The sequence below is a fragment of the Eucyclogobius newberryi genome, unplaced genomic scaffold (genome assembly GCF_026437365.1).
Source record: "Eucyclogobius newberryi isolate DKJ021-1_F unplaced genomic scaffold, fEucNew1.0.hap1 SCAF_1, whole genome shotgun sequence".
NCBI classification, from domain to species: Eukaryota; Metazoa; Chordata; class Actinopteri; order Gobiiformes; family Gobiidae; genus Eucyclogobius; species Eucyclogobius newberryi.
The window spans coordinates 49,971,738-49,998,303 of NW_027315723.1; the positions used below are offsets into that span (position 1 = coordinate 49,971,738).

Genomic DNA, 26,566 nt, shown 5'->3' on the forward strand with positions numbered 1-26,566 from the left:
AAGCACACGTGACTGTGTAAACTCCCATGAACCCTGGAGAGAGTCGAGAGCTGCTCCTCCTGAATCTGGATCTTACCTGTTGTAAATACTGTCGTTTTACACCTGAGACTCAGAACACCAGGCAGAAGTTAAAGCCCCACGGTGTAACATTTCAAGAAACTATTATTGCAGGTGTTTGGATGGTATTGATAAAAACATTCACACATTGTTGTGACAAGGCTTATTTTGCCTCTGACTTTCAAAAGAATGGAAAAGAATTGATTTGTCTCCATGGAGAATGTTCTTAAATATAATGATCTAAAGAGCGTTTGAGTAAAAGTCCATCACTCGAACTCTTCCAGAAAATATGATTAGTATTTTTATGGTAATATTATGGAAAAAGCATTATTCCGTTTGCGGTTTCCTCTATCACTGTTTTGTAAAGTCGTGTGTGTGAAGCACAGTCAACTCTTCTGTCCCAGTCGTGTGGTGCAGCTGGAGAAACGAAGCGCGGCTGACGGGCGCGGCTGACGGGCGCGGCTGACGGGCGCGGCTGACGGGGCGAGCATGCGTCAGGCCGTGGAGGCGCAGGTGCTGTCCCCGCCCTGTGAGCTGGGGGAGCAGGGTCAGTACCACACGCTCACACACACATTCGGGCCGGACCAACTCCCGGTGTGTTCTCTCCTCACTCCCGGTGTGTTCTCTCCTCATTCCTGGTGTGTTCTCTCCTCACTCCCGGTGCGTTCTCTCCTCACTCCTCAGGCCTCAGGCAGGTCCTCTCTGATGTGCTGGAGGAGGTCAGGCGTTCTCTGCACCCGGACATAGACGGGGCCCACATCATCCACAGTCTGCTCACGGCCCCGTGGCTCCAGTCACTGCTGAAGGTCCGTACTCTTGCAGGGTTCATGCTGATGTCCATGCTCTGCTGGATCCTGGTCGGCCATCTTGAAACATGACAAACGGACAAGATACACACTCCTCCCACATACTGACTCCTCCCACATACTGACTCCTCCCACTCGTTTATCCATTTAGGATTAACAATAAACGTATAAATGTCATATTATACATGAATGTCTCCATTGTACCAAGCAGAAAGGTTACATACTTCATATACTACTTCACATACTGCTTCATATACTGCTTCACATACTGCTTCATATACGGCTTCATATACTGCTTCATATACTACTTCACATACTGCTTCATATACGGCTTCATATATGGCTTCATATACTACTTCATATACTGCTTCATGTACTGCTTCATATACTGCTTCATATACTACTTCATATACTACTTCATATACTGCTTCATATACTGCATATACTGCATATACTGCTTCATATACTGCATATGCTACTTCATATACTTCATATACTACTTCATATACTGCTTCATATACTGCTTCATATACGGCTTCATATACGGCTTCATATACGGCTTCATATACTACTTCATATACTGCTTCATATACTGCTTCATATACTGCTTCATATACTACTTCATATACTGCTTCATATACTGCTTCATATACGGCTTCATATACGGCTTCATATACGGCTTCATATACTACTTCATATACTGCTTCATATACTGCTTCATATACTGCTTCATATACTGCTTCATATACTGGTTCACATACTGCTTCACATACTGCTTCATATACTGCTTCATATACTGCATATACTGCTTCATATACTGCTTCATATACTACTTCATATACTGCATATACTGCTTCATATATGACTTCATATACTACTTCATATACAGCTTCATATACTGCTTCATATACTACTTCATATACGGCTTCATATACTGCTTCATATACTGCTTCATATACTGCATATACTACTTCATATACTTCATATACTACTTCATATACTGCTTCATATACTGCTTCATATACGGCTTCATATACGGCTTCATATACGGCTTCATATACTACTTCATATACTGCTTCATATACTGCTTCATATACTGCTTCATATACTACTTCATATACTGCTTCATATACTGCATATACTTCTTCATATACTGCTTCATATACTGCTTCATATACTGCTTCATATACTGCATATACTGCTTCATATACTGCTTCATATACTGCTTCATATACTGCATATACTGCTTCATATACTGCATATACTGCTTCATATACTGCATGTACGGCTTCATATATGACTTCATATACTGCTTCATATACTGCATATACTGCTTCATATACTGCATATACTGCTTCATATACTGCATGTACGGCTTCATATATGACTTCATATACTACTTCATATACGGCTTCATATACTGCTTCATATACTACTTCATATACTACTTCATATACTGCTTCATATACTGCATATACTGCTTCATATACTTCATATACTGCTTCATATACTGCTTCATATACTTGTTCATATACTAGTTCATATACTACTTCATATACTGCTTCATATACTGCATATACTGCTTCATATACTGCATATACTACTTCATATACTTCATATACTACTTCATATACTTCATATACTACTTCATATACTGCTTCATATACTGCTTCATATACTGCTTCATATACTGCATATACGGCTTCATATACTGCTTCATATACTTCATATACGGCTTCATATTCTACTTCATATACTGCTTCATATACTGCTTCATATACTGCATATACGGCTTCATATACTGCTTCATATACTTCATATACGGCTTCATATTCTACTTCATATACTGCTTCATATACTGCTTCATATACTTCATATACGGCTTCATATTCTACTTCATATACTGCTTCATATATTGCATATACTGCTTCATATACTTCATATACGGCTTCATATACTGCTTCATATATTGCTTCATATACTGCTTCATATATTGCTTCACATACTGCTTCATATACTGCTTCACATACTGCTTCACATACTGCTCCATATACTACTTCATATACGGCTTCATATACTGCTTCATATACTGCTTCATATACTACTTCATATACTGCTTCATATACTGCTTCATATACTACTTCATATACTACTTCATATACTGCTTCATATACTGCTTCATATACTGCTTCATATACTGCTTCATATACTACTTCATATACTACTTCATATACTACTTCATATACTGCTTCATATACGGCTTCATATACGGCTTCATATACTACTTCATATACTGCTTCATATACGGCTTCATATACGGCTTCATATACTACTTCATATACTACTTCATATACTGCTTCATATACTGCTTCATATACTGCATATACGGCTTCATATATGACTTCATATACGGCTTCATATACTGCTTCATATACTGCTTCATATACTACTTCATACACTACTTCATATACTACTTCATATACTGCTTCATATACTGCTTCATATACTGCTTCATATACTGCTTCATATACTGCATATACTACTTCATGTACTTCATATACTACTTCATATACTGCTTCATATACTACTTCATATACTGCTTCATATACTGCATATACTGCATATACTGCTTCATATACTGCATATACTACTTCATGTACTTCATATACTGCTTCATATACTACTTCATATACTACTTCATATACTGCTTCATATACTGCATATACTGCTTCATATACTGCATATACTACTTCATGTACTTCATATACTGCTTCATATACGGCTTCATATACTGCTTCATATACTTCATATACTGCTTCATATATTGCTTCATATACTGCTTCATATACTACTTCATATACTGCTTCATATATTGCTTCATATTCTACTTCATATACTGCTTCATATACTGCTTCATATACTGCTTCATATATTGCTTCATATACTGCTTCACATACTGCTTCATATACTGCTTCACATACTGCTTCACATACTACTTCATATACTACTTCATATACGGCTTCATATACTGCTTCATATACTACTTCATATACTGCTTCATATACTACTTCATATACGGCTTCATATACTGCTTCATATACTACTTCATATACTACTTCATATACTGCTTCATATACTGCATATACTGCTTCATATACTGCTTCATATACTGCTTCATATACTGCTTCACATACTGCTTCACATACTGCTTCATATACTGCTTCATATACTGCATATACTGCTTCATATACTGCTTCATATACTACTTCATATACTGCATATACTGCTTCATATATGACTTCATATACTACTTCATATACGGCTTCATATACTGCTTCATATACTGCTTCATATACTGCATATACTACTTCATATACTTCATATACTACTTCATATACTGCTTCATATACTGCTTCATATACGGCTTCATATACGGCTTCATATACGGCTTCATATACTACTTCATATACTGCTTCATATACTGCTTCATATACTGCTTCATATACTACTTCATATACTGCTTCATATACTGCATATACTTCTTCATATACTGCTTCATATACTGCTTCATATACTGCTTCATATACTGCATATACTGCTTCATATACTGCTTCATATACTGCTTCATATACTGCATATACTGCTTCATATACTGCATATACTGCTTCATATACTGCATGTACGGCTTCATATATCTGACTTCATATACTGCTTCATATACTGCATATACTGCTTCATATACTGCATATACTGCTTCATATACTGCATGTACGGCTTCATATATGACTTCATATACTACTTCATATACGGCTTCATATACTGCTTCATATACTACTTCATATACTACTTCATATACTGCTTCATATACTGCATATACTGCATATACTGCTTCATATACTGCATATACTACTTCATATACTTCATATACTGCTTCATATACTGCTTCATATACTTGTTCATATACTAGTTCATATACTACTTCATATACTGCTTCATATACTGCATATACTGCTTCATATACTGCATATACTACTTCATATACTTCATATACTACTTCATATACTACTTCATATACTGCTTCATATACTGCTTCATATACTGCTTCATATACTGCATATACGGCTTCATATACTGCTTCATATACTTCATATACGGCTTCATATTCTACTTCATATACTGCTTCATATACTGCTTCATATACTGCATATACGGCTTCATATACTGCTTCATATACTTCATATACGGCTTCATATTCTACTTCATATACTGCTTCATATACTGCTTCATATACTTCATATACGGCTTCATATTCTACTTCATATACTGCTTCATATACTGCATATACTGCTTCATATACTTCATATACTGCTTCATATACTACTTCATATACTGCTTCATATACTGCTTCATATACTGCTTCATATACTGCTTCATATACTACTTCATATACTACTTCATATACTACTTCATATACTACTTCATATACTGCTTCATATACGGCTTCATATACGGCTTCATATACTACTTCATATACTGCTTCATATACGGCTTCATATACGGCTTCATATACTACTTCATATACTGCTTCATATACTGCTTCATATACTGCATATACGGCTTCATATATGACTTCATATACTACTTCATATACGGCTTCATATACTGCTTCATATACTACTTCATATACTGCTTCATATACTACTTCATACACTACTTCATATACTACTTCATATACTGCTTCATATACTGCTTCATATACTGCTTCATATACTGCTTCATATACTGCATATACTACTTCATGTACTTCATATACTACTTCATATACTGCTTCATATACTACTTCATATACTGCTTCATATACTGCATATACTGCATATACTGCTTCATATACTGCATATACTACTTCATGTACTTCATATACTGCTTCATATACTACTTCATATACTACTTCATATACTGCTTCATATTCTGCTTCATATACTGCATATACTGCTTCATATACTGCATATACTACTTCATGTACTTCATATACTGCTTCATATACGGCTTCATATACTGCTTCATATACTTCATATACTGCTTCATATATTGCTTCATATACTGCTTCATATACTACTTCATATACTGCTTCATATATTGCTTCATATTCTACTTCATATACTGCTTCATATACTGCTTCATATACTGCTTCATATATTGCTTCATATTCTACTTCATATACTGCTTCATATATTGCTTCATATACTGCTTCACATACTGCTTCATATACTGCTTCACATACTGCTTCATATACTGCATATACTGCTTCATATACTGCATATACTGCTTCATATACTGCATGTACGGCTTCATATATGACTTCATATACTGCTTCATGTACTGCATATACTACTTCATATACTTCATGTACTGCTTCATATACTTCATATACGGCTTCATATACTGCTTCATGTACTGCTTCATATACTGTTTCATATACTGCTTCATATACTTCATATACTGCTTCATATACTTCATATACTTCATATACTACTTCATATACTGCTTCATATACTTCATATACTGCTTCATATACTGCATATACTGCTTCATATACTGCATATACGGCTTCATATACTGCTTCATATACTACTTCATATACTGCTTCATATACTGCATATACTGCTTCATATACTACTTCATATACTGCTTCATATACTGCATATACTGCTTCATATACTGCTTCATATACTACTTCATATACTGCTTCATATACTACTTCATATACTGCTTCATATACTGCTTCATATACTGCTTCATATACTGCATATACTGCTTCATATACTACTTCATATACTTCATATACTGCTTCATATACTGCTTCATATACTACTTCATATACTACTTCATATACTGCTTCATTTACTACTTCATATACTGCTTCATATACTGCTTCATGTACTACTTCATATACTGCTTCATATACTGCTTCATATACTGCTTCATATACCACTTCATATACTGCATATACTACTTCATATACTTCATATACTGCTTCATATACTGCTGCATATACTGCTTCACATACTTCATATACTGCTTCATATATTGCTTCATATACTGCTTCATATACTGCTTCACATACTTCATATACTGCTTCATATATTGCTTCATATACTTCATATACTGCTTCATATACTGCATATACTGCTTCATATACTTCATATACTGCTTTCATATATTGCTTCATATACTTCATATACTTCATATACTGCTTCATATACTGCTTCATATACTGCTTCATATACTTCATATACTTCATATACTGCTTCATATATTGCTTCATATACTGCTTCATATACGGCTTCATATACGGCTTCATATACGGCTTCATATACTGCTTCATATACTTCATATACTGCTTCATATACTGCTTCATATACTGCTTCATATACTTCATATACTACATATACTACTTCATATAGTGCTTCATATACTACTTCATATACTGCCTCATATACTGCTTCATATACTGCTTCATATACTTCATGTACTGCTTCATATACTTCATATACGGCTTCATATACTGCTTCATGTACTGCTTCATATACTGTTTCATATACTGCTTCATATACTTCATATACTGCTTCATATACTTCACATACTTCATATACTGCTTCATATACTGCATATACTGCTTCATATACTGCATACACTGCTTCATATACTTCATATACTGCTTCATATACTGCATATACTGCTTCATATACTTCATATACTGCTTCATATACTGCATATACTGCTTCATATACTGCATATACTGCTTCATATACTTCATATACTGCTTCATATACTGCATATACTGCTTCATATACTTCATATACTGCTTCATATACTTCATATACTGCTTCATATATTGCTTCATATACTGCATATACTGCTTCATATATTGCTTCATATACTGCATATACTGCTTCATATACGGCTTCATATACTGCTTCATATACTTCATATACTGCTTCATATACTGCTTCATATACTTCATATACTACTTCATATACTGCTTCATATACTACTTCATATACTGCCTCATATACTGCTTCTTATACTACTTCATATACTTCATGTACTGCTTCATCTACTTCATATACGGCTTCATATACTGCTTCATGTACTGCTTCATATACTGTTTCATATACTGCTTCATATACTTCATATACTGCTTCATATACTTCATATACTACTTCATATACTGCTTCATATACTTCATATACTGCTTCATATACTGCATATACTGCTTCATATACTGCATATACGGCTTCATATACTGCATATACTGCTTCATATACTGCATATACTGCTTCATATATTTTATATACCGCTTCATATACTGCTTCATATACTGCTTCATATACTGCATATACTGCTTCATATACTACTTCATATACTGCTTCATATACTGCATATACTGCTTCATATACTGCTTCATATATTGCTTCATATACTGCTTCATATACTACTTCATATACTGCTTCATATATTGCTTCATATTCTACTTCATATACTGCTTCATATACTGCTTCATATACTGCTTCATATATTGCTTCATATTCTACTTCATATACTGCTTCATATATTGCTTCATATACTGCTTCACATACTGCTTCATATACTGCTTCACATACTGCTTCATATACTGCATATACTGCTTCATATACTGCATATACTGCTTCATATACTGCATGTACGGCTTCATATATGACTTCATATACTGCTTCATGTACTGCATATACTACTTCATATACTTCATGTACTGCTTCATATACTTCATATACGGCTTCATATACTGCTTCATGTACTGCTTCATATACTGTTTCATATACTGCTTCATATACTTCATATACTGCTTCATATACTTCATATACTTCATATACTACTTCATATACTGCTTCATATACTTCATATACTGCTTCATATACTGCATATACTGCTTCATATACTGCATATACGGCTTCATATACTGCTTCATATACTACTTCATATACTGCTTCATATACTGCATATACTGCTTCATATACTACTTCATATACTGCTTCATATACTGCATATACTGCTTCATATACTGCTTCATATACTACTTCATATACTGCTTCATATACTACTTCATATACTGCTTCATATACTGCTTCATATACTGCTTCATATACTGCATATACTGCTTCATATACTACTTCATATACTTCATATACTGCTTCATATACTGCTTCATATACTACTTCATATACTACTTCATATACTGCTTCATTTACTACTTCATATACTGCTTCATATACTGCTTCATGTACTACTTCATATACTGCTTCATATACTGCTTCATATACTGCTTCATATACCACTTCATATACTGCATATACTACTTCATATACTTCATATACTGCTTCATATACTGCTTCATATACTGCATATACTGCTTCACATACTTCATATACTGCTTCATATATTGCTTCATATACTGCTTCATATACTGCTTCACATACTTCATATACTGCTTCATATATTGCTTCATATACTTCATATACTGCTTCATATACTGCATATACTGCTTCATATACTTCATATACTGCTTTCATATATTGCTTCATATACTTCATATACTTCATATACTGCTTCATATACTGCTTCATATACTGCTTCATATACTTCATATACTTCATATACTGCTTCATATATTGCTTCATATACTGCTTCATATACGGCTTCATATACGGCTTCATATACGGCTTCATATACTGCTTCATATACTTCATATACTGCTTCATATACTGCTTCATATACTGCTTCATATACTTCATATACTACATATACTACTTCATATAGTGCTTCATATACTACTTCATATACTGCCTCATATACTGCTTCATATACTGCTTCATATACTTCATGTACTGCTTCATATACTTCATATACGGCTTCATATACTGCTTCATGTACTGCTTCATATACTGTTTCATATACTGCTTCATATACTTCATATACTGCTTCATATACTTCACATACTTCATATACTGCTTCATATACTGCATATACTGCTTCATATACTGCATACACTGCTTCATATACTTCATATACTGCTTCATATACTGCATATACTGCTTCATATACTTCATATACTGCTTCATATACTGCATATACTGCTTCATATACTGCATATACTGCTTCATATACTTCATATACTGCTTCATATACTGCATATACTGCTTCATATACTTCATATACTGCTTCATATACTTCATATACTGCTTCATATATTGCTTCATATACTGCATATACTGCTTCATATATTGCTTCATATACTGCATATACTGCTTCATATACGGCTTCATATACTGCTTCATATACTTCATATACTGCTTCATATACTGCTTCATATACTTCATATACTACTTCATATACTGCTTCATATACTACTTCATATACTGCCTCATATACTGCTTCTTATACTACTTCATATACTTCATGTACTGCTTCATCTACTTCATATACGGCTTCATATACTGCTTCATGTACTGCTTCATATACTGTTTCATATACTGCTTCATATACTTCATATACTGCTTCATATACTTCATATACTACTTCATATACTGCTTCATATACTTCATATACTGCTTCATATACTGCATATACTGCTTCATATACTGCATATACGGCTTCATATACTGCATATACTGCTTCATATACTGCATATACTGCTTCATATATTTTATATACCGCTTCATATACTGCTTCATATACTGCTTCATATACTGCTTCATATACTGCTTCATATACTACTTCATATACTGCTTCATATACTGCATATACTGCTTCATATACTGCTTCATATACTGCTTCATATACTGCTTCATATACTACTTCATATACTGCTTCATATACTGCTTCATATACTGCTTCATATACTGCTTCATATACTGCATATACTGCTTCATATACTACTTCATATACTTCATATACTGCTTCATATACTTCATATACTGCTTCATATACTGCTTCATATACTACTTCATATACTACTTCATATACTGCTTCATTTACTACTTCATATACTGCTTCATATACTGCTTCATGTACTACTTCATATACTGCTTCATATACTGCTTCACATACTGCTTCATATACTGCTTCATATACCACTTCATATACTGCATATACTACTTCATATACTTCATATACTGCTTCATATACTGCTTCATATATACTGCTTCATATACTGCTTCACATACTTCATATACTGCTTCATATATTGCTTCATATACTGCTTCATATACTGCTTCACATACTTCATATACTGCTTCATATATTGCTTCATATACTTCATATACTTCATATACTGCTTCATATACTGCATATACTGCTTCATATACTTCATATACTGCTTCATATACGGCTTCATATACGGCTTCATATACGGCTTCATATACGGCTTCATATACTGCTTCATATACTTCATATACTGCTTCATATACTGCTTCATATACTTCATATACTACATATACTACTTCATATACTGCTTCATATACTACTTCATATACTGCCTCATATACTGCTTCATATACTGCTTCATATACTTCATGTACTGCTTCATATACTTCATATACGGCTTCATATACTGCTTCATGTACTGCTTCATATACTGTTTCATATACTGCTTCATATACTTCATATACTGCTTCATATACTTCATATACTTCATATACTGCTTCATATACTGCATATACTGCTTCATATACTGCATATACTGCTTCATATACTTCATATACTGCTTCATATACTGCATATACTGCTTCATATACTTCATATACTGCTTCATATACTTCATATACTGCTTCATATACTGCATATACTGCTTCATATACTGCATATACTGCTTCATATACTGCATATACTGCTTCATATACTTCATATACTGCTTCATATACTGCATATACTGCTTCATATACTTCATATACTGCTTCATATACTTCATATACTGCTTCATATATTGCTTCATATACTGCATATACTGCTTCATATATTGCTTCATATACTGCTTCATATACTGCTTCATATACTGCTTCATATACGGCTTCATATACTGCTTCATATACTTCATATACTGCTTCATATACTGCTTCATATACTTCATATACTACTTCATATACTGCTTCATATACTACTTCATATACTGCCTCATATACTGCTTCTTATACTACTTCATATACTTCATGTACTGCTTCATATACTTCATATACGGCTTCATATACTGCTTCATGTACTGCTTCATATACTGTTTCATATACTTCATATACTGCTTCATATACTTCATATACTTCATATACTACTTCATATACTGCTTCATATACTTCATATACTGCTTCATATACTGCATATACTGCTTCATATACTGCATATACGGCTTCATATACTGCTTCATATACTGCATATACTGCTTCATATATTTTATATACCGCTTCATATACTGCTTCATATACTACTTCATATACTGCTTCATATACTGCATATACTGCTTCATATACTACTTCATATACTGCTTCATATACTGCATATACTGCTTCATATACTGCTTCATATACTGCTTCATATACTACTTCATATACTGCTTCATATACTACTTCATATACTGCTTCATATACTGCTTCATATACTGCTTCATATACTGCATATACTGCTTCATATACTACTTCATATACTTCATATACTGCTTCATATACTTCATATACTGCTTCATATACTGCTTCATATACTACTTCATATACTACTTCATATACTGCTTCATTTACTACTTCATATACTGCTTCATATACTGCTTCATATACTGCTTCATATACTGCTTCATATACTGCTTCATATACTGCTTCATATACCACTTCATATACTGCATATACTACTTCATATACTTCATATACTGCTTCATATACTGCTTCATATATACTGCTTCATATACTGCATATACTGCTTCACATACTTCATATACTGCTTCATATATTGCTTCATATACTTCATATACTTCATATACTTCTTCATATACTGCATATACTGCTTCATATACTTCATATACTGCTTCATATATTGCTTCATATACTGCTTCATATACTACTTCTTATACTGCTTCATATACGGCTTCATATACGGCTTCATATACGGCTTCATATACTGCTTCATATACTTCATATACTGCTTCATATACTGCTTCATATACTTCATATACTACATATACTACTTCATATACTGCTTCATATACTACTTCATATACTGCCTCATATACTGCTTCATATACTGCTTCATATACTTCATGTACTGCTTCATATACTTCATATACGGCTTCATATACTGCTTCATGTACTGCTTCATATACTGTTTCATATACTGCTTCATATACTTCATATACTGCTTCATATACTTCATATACTTCATATACTGCTTCATATACTGCTTCATATACTTCATATACTACTTCATATACTGCTTCATATACTACTTCATATACTGCCTCATATACTGCTTCATATACTACTTCATATACTTCACGTACTGCTTCATATACTTCAAATACGGCTTCATATACTGCTTCATCTACTGCTTCATATACTGTTTCATATACTGCTTCATATACTGCTTCATATACTTCATATACTGCTTCATATACTTCATATACTTCATATACTGCTTCATATACTGCATATACTGCTTCATATACTGCATATACTGCTTCATATACTGCATATACTGCTTCATATACTTCATATACTGCTTCATATACTGCATATACTGCTTCATATACTTCATATACTGCTTCATATACTTCATATACTGCTTCATATACTGCAAATACTGCTTCATATACTTCATTTACTGCTTCATATACTTCATATACTGCTTCATATACTGCATATACTGCTTCATATACTGCATATACTGCTTCATATACGGCTTCATATACTGCTTCATATACTGCTTCATATATTGCTTCATATACTGCTTCATATAGTGCTTCATATACTACTTCATATACTACTTCATATACTGCTTCATATACGGCTTCATATACGGCTTCATATACTGCTTCATATACTTCATATACTGCTTCATATACTGCTTCATATACTTCATATACTGCTTCATATACTTCATATACTTCATATACTGCTTCATATACTGCATATACTGCTTCATATACTTCATATACTGCTTCATATACTTCATATACTGCTTCATATACTGCAAATACTGCTTCATATACTTCATATACTGCTTCATATACTTCATATACTTCTTCATATACTGCATATACTGCTTCATATACTGCATATACTACTTCATATACTGCTTCATATACTACTTCATATACTACTTCATATACTACTTCATATACTGCTTCATATACGGCTTCATATACGGCTTCATATACGGCTTCATATACGGCTTCATATACGGCTTCATATACGGCTTCATATACTTCATATACTGCATATACTGCTTCATATACTGCTTCATATACTTCATATACTACTTCATATACTGCTTCATATACTACTTCATATACTGCCTCATATACTGCTTCATATACTACTTCATATACTTCATGTACTGCTTCATGTACTGCTTCATATACTGCTTCATATACTGCTTCATATACTGCTTCATATACCACTTCATATACTGCATATACTACTTCATATACTTCATATACTGCTTCATATACTGCTTCATATATACTGCTTCATATACTGCATATACTGCTTCATATACTGCATATACTGCTTCACATACTTCATATACTGCTTCATATATTGCTTCATATACTTCATATACTTCATATACTGCTTCATATACTGCATATACTGCTTCATATACTTCATATACTGCTTCATATATTGCTTCATATACTGCTTCATATACTACTTCATATACTGCTTCATATACGGCTTCATATACTGCTTCATGAACTTCATATACTGCTTCATATACTGCTTCATATACTTCATATACTATTTCATATACTGCTTCATATACTACTTCATATACTGCCTCATATACTGCTTCATATACTTCATATTCTTCATATACTGCTTCATATACTGCATATACTGCTTCATAAACTGCATATACTGCTTCATATACTTCATATACTGCTTCATATACTGCATATACTGCTTCATATACTTCATATACTGCTTCATATACTTCATATACTGCTTCATATACTGCGTATACTGCTTCATATACTGCATACACTGCTTCATATACTTCATATACTGCTTCATATACTGCATATACTGCTTCATATACTTCATATACTGCTTCATATACTTCATATACTGCTTCATATACTGCAAATACTGCTTCATATACTTCATATACTGCTTCATATACTTCATATACTGCTTCATATACTGCATATACTGCTTCATATACTGCATATACTGCTTCATATACTGCTTCATATACTGCTTCATATACTGCATATACTGCTTCATATATTGCTTCATATACTGCTTCATATACTGCTTCATATACTACTTCATATACTGCTTCATATACGGCTTCATATACGGCTTCATATACTGCTTCATATACTTCATATACTGCTTCATATACTGCTTCATATACTTCATATACTACTTCATATACTGCTTCATATACTACTTCATATACTGCCTCATATACTGCTTCATATACTTCATATACTGCTTCATATACTGCTTCATATACTGCTTCATATACTACTTCATATACTACTTCATATACTGCTTCATATACGGCTTCATATACGGCTTCATATACTGCTTCATATACTTCATATACTGCTTCATATACTGCTTCATATACTTCATATACTACTTCATATACTGCTTCATATACTACTTCATATACTGCCTCATATACTACTTCATATACTTCATGTACTGCTTCATATACTTCATATACGGCTTCATATACTGCTTCATGTACTGCTTCATATACTGTTTCATATACTGCTTCATATACTTCATATACTGCTTCATATACTTCATATACTTCATATACTACTTCATATACTGCTTCATATACTTCATATACTGCTTCATATACTGCATATACTGCTTCATATACTGCATATACGGCTTCATATACTGCTTCATGTACTGCTTCATATACTGTTTCATATACTGCTTCATATACTTCATATACTGCTTCATATACTTCATATACTACTTCATATACTGCTTCATATACTTCATATACTGCTTCATATACTGCATATACTGCTTCATATACTGCATATACGGCTTCATATACTGCATATACTGCTTCATATACTGCATATACTGCTTCATATATTTTATATACCGCTTCATATACTGCTTCATATACTGCTTCATATACTGCATATACTGCTTCATATACTACTTCATATACTGCTTCATATACTGCATATACTGCTTCATATACTGCTTCATATACTGCTTCATATACTGCTTCATATACTACTTCATATACTGCTTCATATACTGCTTCATATACTGCTTCATATACTGCTTCATATACTGCATATACTGCTTCATATACTACTTCATATACTTCATATACTGCTTCATATACTTCATATACTGCTTCATATACTGCTTCATATACTACTTCATATACTACTTCATATACTGCTTCATTTACTACTTCATATACTGCTTCATATACTGCTTCATGTACTACTTCATATACTGCTTCATATACTGCTTCACATACTGCTTCATATACTGCTTCATATACCACTTCATATACTGCATATACTACTTCATATACTTCATATACTGCTTCATATACTGCTTCATATATACTGCTTCATATACTGCTTCACATACTTCATATACTGCTTCATATATTGCTTCATATACTGCTTCATATACTGCTTCACATACTTCATATACTGCTTCATATATTGCTTCATATACTTCATATACTTCATATACTGCTTCATATACTGCATATACTGCTTCATATACTTCATATACTGCTTCATATACGGCTTCATATACGGCTTCATATACGGCTTCATATACGGCTTCATATACTGCTTCATATACTTCATATACTGCTTCATATACTGCTTCATATACTTCATATACTACATATACTACTTCATATACTGCTTCATATACTACTTCATATACTGCCTCATATACTGCTTCATATACTGCTTCATATACTTCATGTACTGCTTCATATACTTCATATACGGCTTCATATACTGCTTCATGTACTGCTTCATATACTGTTTCATATACTGCTTCATATACTTCATATACTGCTTCATATACTTCATATACTTCATATACTGCTTCATATACTGCATATACTGCTTCATATACTGCATATACTGCTTCATATACTTCATATACTGCTTCATATACTGCATATACTGCTTCATATACTTCATATACTGCTTCATATACTTCATATACTGCTTCATATACTGCATATACTGCTTCATATACTGCATATACTGCTTCATATACTGCATATACTGCTTCATATACTTCATATACTGCTTCATATACTGCATATACTGCTTCATATACTTCATATACTGCTTCATATACTTCATATACTGCTTCATATATTGCTTCATATACTGCATATACTGCTTCATATATTGCTTCATATACTGCTTCATATACTGCTTCATATACTGCTTCATATACGGCTTCATATACGGCTTCATATACTGCTTCATATACTTCATATACTGCTTCATATACTGCTTCATATACTTCATATACTACTTCATATACTGCTTCATATACTACTTCATATACTGCCTCATATACTGCTTCTTATACTACTTCATATACTTCATGTACTGCTTCATATACTTCATATACGGCTTCATATACTGCTTCATGTACTGCTTCATATACTGTTTCATATACTTCATATACTGCTTCATATACTTCATATACTTCATATACTACTTCATATACTGCTTCATATACTTCATATACTGCTTCATATACTGCATATACTGCTTCATATACTGCATATACGGCTTCATATACTGCTTCATATACTGCATATACTGCTTCATATATTTTATATACCGCTTCATATACTGCTTCATATACTACTTCATATACTGCTTCATATACTGCATATACTGCTTCATATACTACTTCATATACTGCTTCATATACTGCATATACTGCTTCATATACTGCTTCATATACTGCTTCATATACTACTTCATATACTGCTTCATATACTACTTCATATACTGCTTCATATACTGCTTCATATACTGCTTCATATACTGCATATACTGCTTCATATACTACTTCATATACTTCATATACTGCTTCATATACTTCATATACTGCTTCATATACTGCTTCATATACTACTTCATATACTACTTCATATACTGCTTCATTTACTACTTCATATACTGCTTCATATACTGCTTCATATACTGCTTCATATACTGCTTCATATACTGCTTCATATACTGCTTCATATACCACTTCATATACTGCATATACTACTTCATATACTTCATATACTGCTTCATATACTGCTTCATATATACTGCTTCATATACTGCATATACTGCTTCACATACTTCATATACTGCTTCATATATTGCTTCATATACTTCATATACTTCATATACTTCTTCATATACTGCATATACTGCTTCATATACTTCATATACTGCTTCATATATTGCTTCATATACTGCTTCATATACTACTTCTTATACTGCTTCATATACGGCTTCATATACGGCTTCATATACGGCTTCATATACTGCTTCATATACTTCATATACTGCTTCATATACTGCTTCATATACTTCATATACTACATATACTACTTCATATACTGCTTCATATACTACTTCATATACTGCCTCATATACTGCTTCATATACTGCTTCATATACTTCATGTACTGCTTCATATACTTCATATACGGCTTCATATACTGCTTCATGTACTGCTTCATATACTGTTTCATATACTGCTTCATATACTTCATATACTGCTTCATATACTTCATATACTTCATATACTGCTTCATATACTGCTTCATATACTTCATATACTACTTCATATACTGCTTCATATACTACTTCATATACTGCCTCATATACTGCTTCATATACTACTTCATATACTTCACGTACTGCTTCATATACTTCAAATACGGCTTCATATACTGCTTCATCTACTGCTTCATATACTGTTTCATATACTGCTTCATATACTGCTTCATATACTTCATATACTGCTTCATATACTTCATATACTTCATATACTGCTTCATATACTGCATATACTGCTTCATATACTGCATATACTGCTTCATATACTGCATATACTGCTTCATATACTTCATATACTGCTTCATATACTGCATATACTGCTTCATATACTTCATATACTGCTTCATATACTTCATATACTGCTTCATATACTTCATATACTGCTTCATATACTGCAAATACTGCTTCATATACTTCATTTACTGCTTCATATACTTCATATACTGCTTCATATACTGCATATACTGCTTCATATACTGCATATACTGCTTCATATACGGCTTCATATACTGCTTCATATACTGCTTCATATATTGCTTCATATACTGCTTCATATAGTGCTTCATATACTACTTCATATACTACTTCATATACTGCTTCATATACGGCTTCATATACGGCTTCATATACTGCTTCATATACTTCATATACTGCTTCATATACTGCTTCATATACTTCATATACTGCTTCATATACTTCATATACTTCATATACTGCTTCATATACTGCATATACTGCTTCATATACTTCATATACTGCTTCATATACTTCATATACTGCTTCATATACTGCAAATACTGCTTCATATACTTCATATACTGCTTCATATACTTCATATACTTCTTCATATACTGCATATACTGCTTCATATACTGCATATACTACTTCATATACTGCTTCATATACTACTTCATATACTACTTCATATACTACTTCATATACTGCTTCATATACGGCTTCATATACGGCTTCATATACGGCTTCATATACGGCTTCATATACGGCTTCATATACGGCTTCATATACTTCATATACTGCATATACTGCTTCATATACTGCTTCATATACTTCATATACTACTTCATATACTGCTTCATATACTACTTCATATACTGCCTCATATACTGCTTCATATACTACTTCATATACTTCATGTACTGCTTCATGTACTGCTTCATATACTGCTTCATATACTGCTTCATATACTGCTTCATATACTGCTTCATATACCACTTCATATACTGCATATACTACTTCATATACTTCATATACTGCTTCATATACTGCTTCATATATACTGCTTCATATACTGCATATACTGCTTCATATACTGCATATACTGCTTCACATACTTCATATACTGCTTCATATATTGCTTCATATACTTCATATACTTCATATACTGCTTCATATACTGCATATACTGCTTCATATACTTCATATACTGCTTCATATATTGCTTCATATACTGCTTCATATACTACTTCATATACTGCTTCATATACGGCTTCATATACTGCTTCATGAACTTCATATACTGCTTCATATACTGCTTCATATACTTCATATACTATTTCATATACTGCTTCATATACTACTTCATATACTGCCTCATATACTGCTTCATATACTTCATATTCTTCATATACTGCTTCATATACTGCATATACTGCTTCATAAACTGCATATACTGCTTCATATACTTCATATACTGCTTCATATACTGCATATACTGCTTCATATACTTCATATACTGCTTCATATACTTCATATACTGCTTCATATACTGCGTATACTGCTTCATATACTGCATACACTGCTTCATATACTTCATATACTGCTTCATATACTGCATATACTGCTTCATATACTTCATATACTGCTTCATATACTTCATATACTGCTTCATATACTGCAAATACTGCTTCATATACTTCATATACTGCTTCATATACTTCATATACTGCTTCATATACTGCATATACTGCTTCATATACTGCATATACTGCTTCATATACTGCTTCATATACTGCTTCATATACTGCATATACTGCTTCATATATTGCTTCATATACTGCTTCATATACTGCTTCATATACTACTTCATATACTGCTTCATATACGGCTTCATATACGGCTTCATATACTGCTTCATATACTTCATATACTGCTTCATATACTGCTTCATATACTTCATATACTACTTCATATACTGCTTCATATACTACTTCATATACTGCCTCATATACTGCTTCATATACTTCATATACTGCTTCATATACTGCTTCATATACTGCTTCATATACTACTTCATATACTACTTCATATACTGCTTCATATACGGCTTCATATACGGCTTCATATACTGCTTCATATACTTCATATACTGCTTCATATACTGCTTCATATACTTCATATACTACTTCATATACTGCTTCATATACTACTTCATATACTGCCTCATATACTACTTCATATACTTCATGTACTGCTTCATATACTTCATATACGGCTTCATATACTGCTTCATGTACTGCTTCATATACTGTTTCATATACTGCTTCATATACTTCATATACTGCTTCATATACTTCATATACTTCATATACTACTTCATATACTGCTTCATATACTTCATATACTGCTTCATATACTGCATATACTGCTTCATATACTGCATATACGGCTTCATATACTGCTTCATATACTGCATATACTGCTTCATATATTTCATATACCGCTTCATATACTGCTTCATATACTACTTCATATACTGCTTCATATACTGCATATACTGCTTCATATACTACTTCATATACTGCTTCATATACTGCATATACTGCTTCATATACTGCTTCATATACTGCATATACTGCTTCATATACTACTTCATATACTTCATATACTGCTTCATATACTGCTTCATATACTACTTCATATACTGCTTCATATACTGCTTCATATACTGCATATACTACTTCATATACCACTTCATATACTGCTTCATATACTGCTTCATATACTGCTTCATATACTGCTTCATATACTACTTCATATACTGCTTCATATACTGCTTCATATACTGCATATACTACTTCATATACCACTTCATATACTGCTTCATATACTGCTTCATATACTGCTTCATATACTGCTTCATATACTGCTTCATATACCACTTCATATACTGCTTCATATACTGCTTCATATACTGCTTCATATACTGCTTCATATACCACTTCATATACTGCTTCATATACTGCTTCATATACTGCTTCATATACTGCTTCATATACCACTTCATATACTGCTTCATATACTGCTTCCTATACCACTTCATATACTGCTTCATATATGTTTCTGTTGCAGGTGTATGAATGTCTGCAGAGTTACACCAGCAGGTCCCTGGCTCCTGCGCTGCCCTCGGCCTCTGGACTGTCCCTTCAGGTTAGTGCGTCTCACAGTCTCTGAGAAGGTTCCGCTCATGTTTGACCCTGTCCCGTCGTCCTGTCCCGTCGTCCTCTGTCCTGTCGTCCTGTCCCGTCGTCCTGTCCCGTCGTCCTGTCCCGTCGTCCTGTCTCGTCGTCCTGTCCCGTCGTCCTGTCCCGTCGTCCTGTGTCGTCGTCCTGTCCCGTCGTCCTGTCCCGTCGTCCTGTCTCGTCGTCCTGTCCCGTCGTCCTGTCCCGTCGTCCTGTGTCGTCGTCCTGTCCCGTCGTCCTGTCCCGTCGTCCTGTCCCGTCGTCATGTCCCGTTGTCCTGTCCTGTCGTCCTGTCCCGTCGTCCTGTCCCGTCGTCCTCTGTCCTGTCGTCCTGTCCCGTCGTCCTGTCCCGTCGTCCTGTCCCGTCGTCCTGTCCCGTCGTCCTGTCCCGTCGTCCTGTGTCGTCGTCCTGTCCCGTCGTCCTGTCCCGTCGTCCTGTCCCGTTGTCCTGTCCTGTCGTCCTGTCCCGTCGTCCTGTCCCGTCGTCCTCTGTCCTGTCGTCCTGTCCCGTCGTCCTGTCCCGTCGTCCTGTCCCGTCGTCCTGTCCCGTCGTCCTGTGTCGTCGTCCTGTCCCGTCGTCCTGTCCCGTCGTCCTGTCCCGTCGTCATGTCCCGTTGTCCTGTCCTGTCGTCCTGTCCCGTCGTCCTGTCCTGTCGTCCTGTCCCGTCGTCCTCTGTCCTGTCGTCCTGTCCCGTCGTCCTGTGTCGTCGTCCTGTCCCGTCGTCCTGTCCCGTCGTCCTGTCCCGTCGTCCTGTCCCGTCCACAGGTGTTAATCGAGATCCGAGCGCTGCAGGATTGTTCTGAAGACGCCAAAGAACTGTATCGACTTATGAGACAGCCACACCTCCAGGTACAGCCCCGACTGTCCTCTCTGTGAAGTGCATGTCATCCTCTCACTGTCCTCTCTGTGTCCACTGCCCCCGATGTCCCAGGCTGTCCTATCGGCTCACGACTCAGTAGCGCAGAAGGCCTATGATCCGGTGCTGCCCGCTCTGCCAGAGGAGCTGCCCAACGAGGAGGAGGAAGCTACTCGGATCGTGTGCCTGGTCAAGAACAAGCAGCCTCTGGTCAGTGTCCACTTCCCGTCTGGTCTTACTGCTCTGGTCTTACTGCTCTGGTCTTACTGCTCTGGTCTTACTGCTCTGGTCTTACTGCTCTGGTCTTACTGCTCTGGTCTTACTGCTCTGGTCTTACTGCTCTGGTCTTACTGCTCTCGTCTTACTGCTCTTGTCTTACTGCTCTGGTCTTACTGCTCTGGTCTTACTGCTCTCGTCTTACTGCTCTTGTCTTACTGCTCTGGTCTTACTGCTCTGGTCTTACTGCTCTCGTCTTACTGCTCTTGTCTTACTGCTCTGGTCTTACTGCTCTGGTCTTACTGCTCTGGTCTTACTGCTCTGGTCTTACTGCTCTCGTCTTACTGCTCTGGTCTTACTGCTCTGGTCTTACTGCTCTGGTCTTACTCTTGGAGCCTTTAAGAACTCATGATTAACTTCATCTGATCTAAATATGATGATGATTTAAATCTAACAAAAAACACGTCTATTTTGAGTTTCTAGGATAGAAATGTCTGTTTGTTTTTGTAATAAAAAACTGACTCTTTTCTTTTCTTAAATATTAGAAAAAGCTTCAGTTGTAGTCATCTGGACTCAGTTTCTAACTGAGTCCAGATGACTACAACTGAAGCTTTTTCTACTATGGGTCCACACAGAGGGGGAGGTGGTCCACACAGAGGGGGAGGTGGTCCACACAGAGGGGGAGGTGGTCCACACAGAGGGGGAGGTGGTCCACACAGAGGGGTCTTACTCCCAGATGTAACGATAGCAGACATTGAGGACAGTTACAAGTACCTGGGAATCCCGCAGGCAAAGGGCAACGAAGAGGAAGCACGGAAAGCGGCTACGGCCAAATACTACAACGAGTGAGGAAAGTCCTCAGAAGCAGCTCAATGGTAAGAACAAATCCCGGGCAATAAACAGCTACGCCCTGCCAGTGATCAGACCCTGCCACGCCCTGCCAGTGATCAGACCCTGCCACGCCCTGCCAGTGATCAGACCCTGCCACGCCCTGCCAGTGATCAGACCCTGCCACGCCCTGCCAGTGATCAGACCCTGCCACGCCCTGCCAGTGATCAGACCCTGCCACGCCCTGCCAGTGATCAGACCCTGCCACGCCCTGCCAGTGATCAGACCCTGCCACGCCCTGCCAGTGATCAGACCCTGCCACGCCCTGCCAGTGATCAGACCCTGCAGGAATAATCAGGAGGCCAAAGGAGGAGATACAGACCACGGACGTTAAGACATGAAAGCTCCTGAGCATGGAGGGTTCCATCCCATATCCAGCACCCTGAGACTGGACACTAGCCTTAAGGAAGGAGGCCGAGGACTAGTGAGCGTGAGAGCCACTATTCAGGACGAAACATCTAAGATCCATAAGATGGCTGATATCACAAAATCCTTCCAATGGTCAGAAAGAGCCGGTCCGAAGGACAGATGCCGGACAGGAGCAGGACCTGAACACCAGATCAATAGAGGCCCGGATCTACCACACCAGACAAGACCCAAGGTGTAGGCTGTGCAAAGGGGCCCCTGAGACCATCCCACACATAACTGCAGGTGTAAGATGCTGCAAGAACAGCACACATGGAGCGCCATCACCAGGAGCTGGTATAGTGTCCAGGAACATCTGTGCAGAATACGGGCTGGAGACCCCAAGGACAAGGTGGGAAACAGCTCCAAAGATGGTGGAGACCGACCGAGCCAAGGTCCTCTGGGACTTCCAGATACAGACAGACAGAATGGTAATAGTGAGACATAGTGGTGTCTCAAGGGTCAGAGGGGCCGTGGTGGTGGACATTGCAGTACGATGGGATGGAAACATCCGGAAAAAGGAACATGAGAAACTAGAGAAATCCCAAGGCCTCAGAGAGGAGCTGGAGAAGGTCTGGAGCCTGAAGGTATCGGTGGTGCCCGAAGTGACCGGAGCACTCGGGGCAGTGACCCCCAAACTGGAGGAATGACTTGAGCAGATCCAGGAAAAACATCAGCAATCTCGGTCCAGAAAAGTGCAGGAACAGCAAAGATACTGAAGAACCCTCAAGCTCCCAGGGGCCTCTGGTAGAGGACCCGAGCTTGAAGGGGGAGAAACAAAGAGACCACCCACAGAGGGTGAGGAAAAAACTATAACTATATATTATTATTGAAAGAATGTGTTAATAAAACCTAAACATCAGGAAATTGCCTTTTCATCAAAAAGGCAATTTTTTTACGTCATGATCTTATATACAAGTAACATAAAATACAATATTAAATGTCACTCAAATGTTTCTGAGGGATTTTATTTGTCAGGTCTCCCTTGATTTTTTTAATATTTTGTGATCTCCATTGAAATCACATCATGTTTCACTTTTGCCTTCAGTCTGGACTTTAGAATGTAGAGGGTCTACAAAGGTCTAACTGAAGTTACAGTTAAGGTACACTTTATTGTCCCCGTTGGGTAATTTGTCCTCTGCATTTGACCTCATTGACATCCGTGTGGTGCATGGGTCACATTGGTTTTAGATAATGTATATAATAATGTATATAATAATGTTTGATAATGATAATGTTTGGTAGTCTCTGTGCTGTGACTCTTCCTGTTGGTGCCGTGTCTTTGTGTCAGTTTTGCTTTGAGCAGCGAGTCCTTCTCTCAGTCTGACACAGGGGGAGGAGCCTCTACAGGGGGAGGAGCCTCTACAGGGGGAGGAGCCTCTACAGGGGAGGAGCCTCTACAGGGGGAGGAGCCTCTACAGGGGGAGCCTCTACAGGGGGAGGAGCCTCTACAGGGGGAGGAACCTCTACAGGGGGAGGAGCCTCTACAGGGGGAGGAGCCTCTACAGGGGGAGGAACCTCTACAGGGGGAGGAGCCTCTACAGGGGGAGGAACCTCTACAGGGGAGGAGCCTCTACAGGGGGAGGAGCCTCTACAGGGGGAGGAGCCTCTACAGGGGGAGGAGCCTCTACAGGGGGAGGAGCCTCTACAGGGGGAGGAGCCTCTACAGGGGGAGGAGCCTCTACAGGGGGAGGAACCTCTACAGGGGGAGGAGCCTCTACAGGGGGAGGAACCTCTACA

The 26,566-nt window shown here is 35.9% G+C and overlaps 1 protein-coding gene across 1 annotated transcript in view; it reads left to right on the forward strand.

Moving 5' to 3' along the window:
- Positions 1-493: 493 nt before the first annotated feature.
- Positions 494-26,566, forward strand: part of mpp4b (MAGUK p55 scaffold protein 4b) — a 37,817-nt gene continuing 11,744 nt past the window's right edge. Inside the window, exons 1-5 of the mRNA XM_072448351.1 lie at positions 494-604; positions 742-863; positions 22,351-22,428; positions 23,227-23,310; positions 23,393-23,527. Of these exons, the coding sequence (XP_072304452.1) occupies positions 547-604; positions 742-863; positions 22,351-22,428; positions 23,227-23,310; positions 23,393-23,527 (477 nt within the window). The 5' untranslated portion in view covers positions 494-546. The remainder of the gene's footprint in view (positions 605-741; positions 864-22,350; positions 22,429-23,226; positions 23,311-23,392; positions 23,528-26,566) is intronic.